This window comes from Buceros rhinoceros, unplaced genomic scaffold (genome assembly GCF_000710305.1).
Source record: "Buceros rhinoceros silvestris isolate BGI_N320 unplaced genomic scaffold, ASM71030v1 scaffold29975, whole genome shotgun sequence".
NCBI classification, from domain to species: domain Eukaryota; kingdom Metazoa; phylum Chordata; class Aves; order Bucerotiformes; family Bucerotidae; genus Buceros; species Buceros rhinoceros.
In genome coordinates, this window is record NW_010412742.1 from 1 (window position 1) to 9,705 (window position 9,705).

Sequence of the window (9,705 nt, forward strand, 5' to 3'; positions counted from 1 at the left end):
TCGCCCCTTGGGCAGTAAGGGAGCCGTCGCTGCCGGGGCGGAAAGCTGGCGGCGTCAGCGCCTCTCCCCGGGGAACGGGGCTCAGGATCAGGCCAGGGAATGCCACTGCTCCCTGTCGCCACGGAGGAGGCCTGAGGAGCTCTGCCTGCCCGGCTCTCCTGATGGAGAGAAAAGGGAAGCGCAGGCGCGTGCTGGGAACCGTCTGCCTCCGCCCGGGGAGAGCCTCTGGTCTCGGCACTGGAGCTCCGTTACCCCGTGGCCGGGATCTTCCCTGTAAGACGGTGAGAGGAGTGTGGGCTGCGCAGGAATTGTACCAGAGCCTGAGGCCATCCCTAACTGCAGGCTTGGTGTGGGTTTTTCCGGGACAGGGTGAGAAGGGAAGACCAGGAGCTTTGCTTGTCTCAGAGGTGAAGAGGAAAAGCCCAAGGTGCCCCTGCCCCAGGGGGGGTGGCCCAGACTGCTCCCGCCAGGGAGAAGGACGAGATGATGCAGCAGCTCTGGGGACTAGTGTGTACCACGTCTGGTTCCCAGCACCTTCCCTGGGATCCCCAGGACTGTGGCAGGGCGCCGCTGTGTGTCTGTGGGAGCGAGTTTGCTGCTGTTTGCTACGCCCTGAGATCGGTGCCCACTGATTACAAAAGTTAATTATGTTCCTCTTGCAGGAAGGACTATACTGGCAAGGCCTCCCAGGCCCTTAATCTAGTATGTCCTTTTGAAAGAAGTTTTGACTGAATTGCAGGAAACTGGTGTTAGAGCCAGGGTGGCCAGGTCAGCGGGGGATGAGGTCAGAGGCTGAACAGGGCTTTGCTTGTGGTGAATGGAGTGGTCCCAAACTTCTCAGAAATAAGTGACTAAATCAGAGAGAAGAGGGGGAAACAGGGTTAAAAGCAGTTTAGTTATGCACAAATTAAATACCTTGGGCAGTCTGAGCACCCCCTGGAAATTACAGAGTGTAAGAAGTTACAATGCTGTAGAAAAACTGCATATATGGAGGCTATTCAGCACGTGAATGATGTAGGGGGACACGTGGACCTGGCCTAGATTCTCACTGGGCTGTAGATGCAGTTTTGACATGGCTGGGCATGGTCTGCATGGCTGCAACTAGCATGAGACCTCCTGGGAGAACTGCCTGGTGCCCTCTGGCCAGTGGCCACACATGCCTCGGCCAGCCTCACCTCGGTGTGTGCTCCAGCATTTCCCTCCTTTACCTGCAGCCTGCAGCCACACTCCTGCAGCCCACCTGGGCTGTGCTGCTTTTCTTAAAGGAGACCTTGGTCTTTCTCCTCTGGGCAAGTTCTCCCTGAGAATTCCTCCAATGCTTCTACCCAAGGAGCTGGGCAGGGTGTGTCCCCCGCAGCTCTTCGGTGTGTCTCGGTCAGTCAGAAGGAGGTTTGTGCCTTCCTGGACATGCCTCTGCAATGGGACCACCGCTACCTGTACCCTGCTGGAAGATGTACCGCAGTAGATGAGAGAGCTGCCTGGGGCAGGAAGAGCCTCTGCTGCGAGGCCGTGTCTTGTCACCAGTGCCATTTGCAGGCTCTTCCGCGTGAAATCCACCCCGGAAGACAGAGACAGCCTGCCTTAGCCTGGGCAGTGCTGCAGTCTGGAGCAGAAACCCCTTTGTTCTGCAGCAGAGTCCTGCCTCTTCTTCACCATCAGGAGGCAACACGGGCTCTAGAGACTGGTGGGGTTGGGCTGCTCTCAGAGCAGACATGAAGAGTGTTGTCATTGATGAGAAGTATCTCGGCTACTGCTCCCTGCTTCTCACCTTTTACAGTCTCCTACAGGCTCCCTTGACTTAGGTGGAAGCCTGGACGCTTTGTCCAGTGAACATTCGGGCACCACAGAAGCATAAATACAAACAAGATTAAATTTGCTCTAAATTCTTCTTGTTAGAGGTCTGCAAGTTCTTCCTCCTGCACAGGGAAAACACGCCCAGCTATGGCACCAGCATCTGCTGAGCTTTTCCTGCATTCATCTTACATTCTGGTTCCCTCTCCAGTTCAAAGGAGCTTCTGATTGTGACCTTACCTAACGTTAGCGAGCAAGACCCAGTTTGCTCATCCGTGCCACATCTCCCTTGCCATCATGTACAAAGACACGAGACGTTTGTGGCAGCAAATCTGGTCTGGAGTATCAGCTTCACCCCAGGATTCACATGAACAGCAGAATTCACAGGTCACCTTGCTGAGTTGTTTCTTTTGCCTCTTAGGTTTGTCTCCCCAAGAATAAGAAAGGTGTGTGAAGCAACAAGACTAGGATCATCTTCACATCCTTCATGTATTCACTTGTATGAGAGGAGACTGGTAGGATGAGGGTAAATATGGTTTGGTCTCTCAGAGAATTCTTCTACTTTGGGAAGCTGAGCAGCCTATTTCCTCTGGTGCCAGCAGCTGCTCTGACACAGCTGACGTGTTTGGTAAAGAGCTCTTTGATCGCAGCGAGCTGCAAACAGCAGCATTACTGACAGCGCAGCTGGAACAGGCTTGTCACTATCCACCTTAAAGGCTGATTTTTCTTTCAGCTCTGGGGATTTTATGAGCAAACCTACTTGGGTAGAGACTACCAAACGCAAGCACTCCTGGTACAGACAAACGTGCTGCTCCTCATGATCTAGTACCACGACAAGAACCGTGGCAGCTGCATTCTTTGGAATGTAATTAATTGGTAACAGTTGGCAGCTCTTCTGTACACGTCACAAGTTCTCCATGCTCCACCATCATGTTCTGCTGGTGCTCTTCACAAACTTACCGTTACTTTTAACCCATTGCAAAGTGACAGTCTGGGACTGAGGAAATTTCTGCCCTGAAACTTGGCCGTTAAATTTTAGGAAGTCAGGTTAAATATTGCCACCCAGATCCAGTTCACCCTGCATGCGTGTGGCTGAGCCTCACTATTGGTAGCGGAAGACGCACTTGGATACGCAAATACAACACTGTCTCTGGTCCTGCTTCCAGACACCTCTTTATGGAAATCTGGGGTGTTTTAAAAAATCCCGTCTCTCCTTTCTGGGGTGTGAACACCCTTCTGTCCATTGGCACAGCGTTTCCTCCCAGCTGGATTTATACACTATGCCGGCGGTGGTTGATCATAGACACAATGTGTTGCAGGTCCAAACTTTTCATCATAACCTCCATGAACTCTTCATCTTTCCTTGCTCCCTCCACAAATTCATCCAGAGAAAGTTCACCTGTGTTAGACACAAACAGAGGCATCAGAATCATGCCAGTCCACATTTGAGCAGGAAAAGGAGCACAGTGATCTAACTCCAGAGGCCACTTACTAGACACACGCTCTTCTCTAGCACCAAGAGGTCTCAGAGCGTCTTTTGAAGCTTACACGAAACTTCCTTGATGTCCAGGCAACTCCAGCTTCCTTTTCTTTTTTCCCCACCCAAGGGAAAGGGCCCGTTGGAAAGGAGAGAGGAACTGCGTAGCTACGGAGTGGGACCATAGCTTCCTACAAATAAGGCTGGACTAGCCTCCTCCTTTTAGGCCTCACCTGCCCCAGTCCTAACCTGCCCCGTACTCTCTGAGTACTCTGAAAAGGAGTGACAAAAGGAAACTGTGACAGGCGGACACAGGTTGTCTGTCCTAGGCCAAACAGCCCTCGTGCAAGGAAGCACTTGGCAGACTTCTTTTGAAAGAACAGAAGAGCACTTCTGAAGGTGATGAGCACATGGAAGAGCACGGAGGGAAATATCTCTCAGGGACATGGAGCGACTACGGCGTCATGGACCAGTTTTTGGCTGGCTGGTCTGTAGCCCTGCATGTGCTTGCTGCACTGCCTCTAGCAGACCCAGTGAAGAACCTCGGAACTTCAGCATTAAACCCCAGCTCTTCCTTTCCCTGCTGCTGAAATATTCTGGAGCAGCTGGGCCAACCGTTAATATTTCCCACTTTGAACTCTGACATAAGACACAGAGCAACACACAGAAAGGCAAAGAAAAACCCCACTGCCAAACTCATGTGGACAGAAGGGCGCTGAGACTTCGTCCAGGGAACAAATCCTGTCATACCCGTTATAGGTGATGCCTTGGCAATGCTGAAGAAGAACGCATTATTGGATGAGAATTCATTTAATGAGCAAATATAAAACGAAGTGGCATAAAGTTCAATCAAGACAGGAAGACGTGGATGTTTCTCTGTAGCACAGAGACCATCTGAGTTTGATAGCAAAGGCAGGAATCTTACCATCTCCGTTCACATCAATTGTGTTAAAGACTCGGTTCGTGAACTCTTCTGCACTAGTTTCATGGTCACCACCATTAATAGCTCGAATAGCCTGAAAGAAAAGAGCAAGAACAAAAAGCTGCCTCATGGCTCCTGGAATGAAAGACTGATCCCACTGCAGCCAGTCGGTGCAGATTTAGAACAAGAGAGTCATGCCTGGTGCCCTCCCCGTACAAATGAACCAGCATCACGGGAAAACACAGCAGAAATCATCTGGCCTTATGGCTGGCAGGAAGGGTGCGAGGGGGGTCCTGGAGCACAGAATGAGCAGAGAAGCCCGGGGGATCACCTTCAAACTGCTTAGGTGGAGGTTAAGTCCTGCAGAAGTGGCTCGATCAGAATCCACCAAGCTGATCTGCTTTCCATGACCCTGTGGTCCACCAAAACACCCCCTGCATCTGACAGCGTGACATTCCTTTCGATGGGCCATGGTCACTTACTCCTGTTCTCGCTTTCCCTGTTTATCTGCTGCTTCTCCCTAAAGCTCACTGGGAAGTTTGAGCATTGTCCACCACTGTTCACTACAATCATCTACCCGCAGCCATCCTGTGCAGCATTCCTTCCTTCCCATGCCTAAGTGTCTCCTTTGTCTGAGGATGTCCATAAAATGCGTGATTCCAGAGCCTTCATCCTGAGTCTAAGACTACTCATGTTCTGGTTTTTACCTTCTGATATTAGGTACGTTTCTTCGTTTCACTAAGTATCACCTCAGCAGCTTCCTGAGGCTGCCAAAAGACACAGAACCGCACCCACAAAACCAAAAGGGCAGTAAACTGGTTGCCACCAATTATCGCCATAGAAGTTGTTTCTCAAGAGCTCTGGGTTAAGCAGTTCCTAGCTGTAGCCTCATGCGCTGTCTGAGTATTCTAGTGCACACTGTCAGGAGGCCGTGTATTACTGCAGGTATTGATCTGGCTGGGTCTTTTCAATGCCCAGCACTAAAATTCGTATCTGGGTGAGAATGCATTACTAACATCTGGGCTTGTCTGTGGACAGCTCAGGCTTCAAATCTTTATCAAATCCATTTTCTGACCTTTCTTATTCAGAAATGCAAATTTTTCTTTCCTGCATCTTTCTAGTTTCCCAGTCTCTACAGAATAATCTGACCTTCCAGCATAATTCATTCTGAAGTATCCATAGAGTTGTGCTTGCGCCTGTAATTTCAGCGGCTTCCATGACAGCAGTTTGCAGCCAGTCTTTTCCATTAACAGTCACTCTTCTTCAGAATATTTGCCGGGGTCAGAAACGTTTTATTACAGTGACATTTAGGAGTTGGTTCTAAAAAGCAAATGGGGAGTAACTCTCCAACCACTGTTCGCATGGGGAAGAGAACGTACGAAGGACACGCTGCAGAGACCACAACTGACTGCCACCGAGTCTGGAATCTCAGAAAGTGCCGCTTTGGTCTTAGTGTTGTGGTTCAGGCCCAGCGGGCAACTGAGCACCACACAGCCACTCTCTTACTCCTCCCTCCTGGTGGGATGGGGAGGATCAAATATAAGAAAGGGCTCGTGACAAGGGTCAAGACAAGGCCAGAGAGAGATCACTCACCAATTATAGTCATGGGCAAAACAGACTCAACTTGGGGAAAAAAAATCTGTTTAATTTGTTACCAATCAAATCAGAGGAGGATAATGAGATTTGAACCCAAACCTTACAAACACCTTCCTCCCACCCCTCCCCTCTTCCAGGCTCAGCTTTGCTCCCGAGTTCTCTACCTTCTCCCCGCCAGCAGCGTGGAGGGATGAGGAATGAGGGTTGTGGTCTGTTCATAACGCGTTGTCTCTGCTGCCCCCTCCTCCTCAGGGATAGGGCTCCTCACACTTTTCCCTTGCTCCAGCATGGGGTCCTTTCCATGGGAGAAAGTTCCCCACAAACTTCTCCAACATGAGTCCTTCCCACAGGCTCTAGTTTTTCAGAAACAGACTGCTCCAGCATGGGCTTCCCGTGGAGCCACAGCCTTCTTTGGGCATAGACACCTGCTCCACCTTGGGGCCCTCCGTGGGCTGCAGGTGGGCATCTGCTCCACCAGGAAAGTCCCTGGCCGGCAAGGGGTCAGCCTGCTGTCTCACCATGGGCTCCACCATGGGCTGCAGGGGAATCTCTGCTCCATTGCCCCTCCTCCCCTGCCTCTTCACTGACCTTGGTGTCTGCAGAATTACTTCTCTCTCTCTCTCACACACACATCCTCCACTGCAGGTTTCCCAGCAGGTTTTTTTTTTCCCTTTTTAAATACGTTGTCGCAGAGGTGCAACCATCATCTCCAGCTGGCTCAGCCTTGGCCAGAACTGGGTCCAACTTGGAGCCAGGGTAGCTTCTAGCAGTTTCCTACAGGAACCATGCTGTAGCCCCTCCCCTGCTACCAAAACCCACCACCCCAAACTAACCTGGCAGCTAAAAAAACATTTTAAGGAATGAGCTGTGCTGTGACAGATGCTGTGGTGGTAAAGAAGAGCATGCCGGGTCTGCGTCCTGGGCTGTGAGACCCTGTGAGACCCTCAAAGAAAGGGTGCTGTTCAAGGATGTCTCACCCATGATCACCCTCATGGGCAGGAGCACAAGTCTTACTTGTGTGGTGGAATTTGTCTTCAAAGAAAGAAGAAAGAATACAGACCCCCAGAGACTCACCTTAATGATGTTGAGTAATTCATGTCGATCGATGCAGCCATTACCATCTACATCATAGAGCTTGAAATACCACCGCAATTTCTGCTCCATCTTCCCACGAAGAACGAGGCTGAGGGCAGCCACATATTCCATGAAGTCAATATATCCATCCTATGGGAAGATGAAAAACAAATGGTGACAAGAACAAACGGAGGGAGCTATGGCTCTGGACCTGTTGTATCTGACTCGTCTTTAGCTTCACAGCTAAAAGAGAGAGAAAAGCAAATGGCACAGAGACTCGGGCTGAGGAAAGAGCTTTAGAGGAGACGCACACAAAACACACACGCGCGCTATTTCTCTGCCCGCCTTTCAGACCTCCTAAATACGTGCCATCTAAAGTAAGGATCTAGGCTACTCTGTGCTTAGCACCTGCACAGATGGAACCTGCACTCCTCCTGGCCAGTGCGGAGGACCCCTCTCTGTCCACCCGAGCTGACTGCCTATGGGCTGCTGGGAGAGAAAACTCATCCAGAGCCCTGGCTGCAAGAAAGGTGGAAGGTAATTCTACCTCAGGTGTCCTGGACTAGTCTGGTTTGTCTTTGTGGGAGAACACTGCTCTTTCAGTAAGCCACAGATCTGACAGCTGGAAAGATTGTTCTGTATCTAGGTTTTCAAACATTCCGTTTCTTGAATCTGCAAAGAAACTCAAAAGGCTCGCGTTTCGTCCTCAAGAAGAATGCCGGACAGTAAAGGTTCCTAATGCCTAGACTTAACACTGACGAAAATTTGAAGTGGTTAAAAATGAACAGCAAATAAAGTGCATATCTCTATCAAAGATTCTGAATAACTAGTCCAACAAATGACAGAGCAAAACCCCCTTTAATTTACTGAGGTGTTTAAATAAAGTCAGATGCCTTTCTGAAACAGATGTAAATTAATACATGTGAAAGGCAAACGCAGGCAGACTAGCGGAGTGCAGCAAGCACCACGGCACCTACAAACAGCCGATCAGGACCATCACAGGACTCCGTTCATGTGAGTGTTTCATAACTTCACTGAGCAAATCACAGGAAACAAAGATCTAAAGATCTAAGGAGGGGCACGACTGCTGTTTGTAAGACAGCTCTATCGGAAATGATTCCCCCCATCCTCAGCAGGGCTCTCAGACTGTGAAGGTGCGGAGGGCCGGCGATTCCACCCACCGTCAGTGCCTGCATTACTACAGGGTGGCTTTTCCCTTGGGCGCTCTTGTTCCTTGCCCTTGTTTGTAAAAGGAGCTTAGGGGGAGCAGCTGATGGCGAGCAGGCCAAGATTAACTGGTGCAGGTCCATCTCCACTAGTTACCACACTTCCTGCATAGCCCTTGAGATAACTACCACTTTAGAGTACAGCTTTTCATCCTCGTGTGACCCCATCTGAACCCAAGAGTCTTCTGAAAACACTGTGTACTGCATCACATGGGGCTCGCAGGAGAACTCTGGGACATGTAACATCCTTGAGCAAATTTTAACGTCCTTATACATCCCAAGAAATGACAGAGGTGAAGGGAAAGACTTGTGCAAGAACTGTAAACGTGTTGGTTTAGTTTATAATACTACTTCTCATCGCTGTCATCATCATGGGCACGAAGAACCGTAGGGTGAGATATGCTGGTTTTTGAGATTTGCAGTCGTTTCCAGTCACTACACCCACCACAGGACCTCAGCTACCCCCACGGAGCCTGGCTACTCCTTCCTTTAGGAATATTCCTTGTGACATTCCTGAGTGTCCCTCAGCTCCCGGCACCTGTGCACATGTTGGGCACACCAGTGTTCTCTGCTCAGTCCCCAGGCTTTCCTTCTTCAAAACTGACCCTGTGATTTCCCCCGTTTCACATCTCTGCCAAAGACCTGGAAGTCACTTCACCAGTCGGTATTTTCATGACTTCTGTCACGTTTGGTTCCTGTAGTCTCCACTGCCTCATACAGATACATTTTTGAACAATGGGAAGGTGTAACAATAAGAATAATAATGACATCTCCTCTCATTAGTATTTTGCTAGTCAAACATGGCCAACTTAGTCAATACACAACAGGGAGTTCTCACAATTCAAAGGACTTGCGCAGGGCAGCTCGATTACAGGGTGTTGTTACCTGCGGGCATGTTACCGGCGTAACGATCTGTGCACACGGATGTGCTCCGTTAACCGCTCTGCCTTAGTCCCTCAGCAGCTTTCTACGCCAACGCTTGTCAGAGGAAGCCGAGGACTCTACAGGGCAGGAGCCGGTTCATTTTAAGCAGTGCAGATCAGTTAATGTCCTTGCCCGAGAACTCACCTTGTTCATGTCAAAGGTGCGGAACATCTGCTCAATGTACTCATTGGCCTCTGGGTCCAGCCCTCGAAGCCCAAAGAACTGTTTAAATTCATGCTCCGTCAGCTGCCCAGAAGGACACTCCATCATGAACTTCTTGTACCAGTGGTGGATCTCGACAGCCTGCAGATCATCCACCGTGGAGCTGCTGTTATTCCCCATGCGTATGCGTGGTCAGGAGGACAGTGCTGCAGGCACGATCCTCCTCCTCCCGTTGCCCTCCCAGCACTGCCTGCCTGCTCCTGCCCACACTCAACATGGTGTCAGTTATGTGAGGGATCTAATCTCCCATGAGCCAATTATAAACATTAATCTACTCAGAGGCTGATTTACAAACCTGAAGGTTTCAATGATACAAACAGTCTCAGAATGGAAAGGTGGTGCGAGATAATCTGGGAAATCCCTGCTATTTCAGGAGCCAAATCAGAGTGGGTGAGGAGGTTAATCAGGCACTGGCATCAGGAGCTGCCCTGGGCTGTTCACCACCCTCAGGAGCTGCCCTGGGCTGTCACCAT

General features: G+C 50.2%; 1 protein-coding gene across 1 annotated transcript; it reads right to left on the reverse strand.

Annotated features, from left to right (window-relative positions):
• Positions 1 to 2,890: 2,890 nt before the first annotated feature.
• Positions 2,891 to 9,472, reverse strand: LOC104493781 (guanylyl cyclase-activating protein 1-like). Its single transcript, XM_010136518.1, has 4 exons — positions 9,155 to 9,472; positions 6,861 to 7,010; positions 4,194 to 4,284; positions 2,891 to 3,190 (listed from the first exon to the last, which is right to left on the reverse strand). The coding sequence occupies exons 1-4, from the start codon at positions 9,350 to 9,352 to the stop codon at positions 3,063 to 3,065; spliced, it is 567 nt and encodes a 188-aa protein (XP_010134820.1). The 5' UTR covers positions 9,353 to 9,472; the 3' UTR covers positions 2,891 to 3,062.
• Between the last annotated feature and the right edge of the window lie 233 nt (positions 9,473 to 9,705).

What these genes read in the sequence shown, in the direction of transcription:
- LOC104493781 (XM_010136518.1), bottom strand. Translation starts at nt 9,352, where the DNA reads ATGGGGAATAACAGCAGCTCCACGGTGGATGATCTGCAGGCTGTCGAG. An exon ending in GCACCTTTGACATGAACAAG is followed by an intron (nt 7,011 to 9,154) that starts GTGAGTTCTCGG and finishes ATCTTCCCATAG; the next exon opens with GATGGATATATTGACTTCAT. An exon ending in AATTGATGTGAACGGAGATG is followed by an intron (nt 3,191 to 4,193) that starts GTAAGATTCCTG and finishes TGTCTAACACAG; the next exon opens with GTGAACTTTCTCTGGATGAA.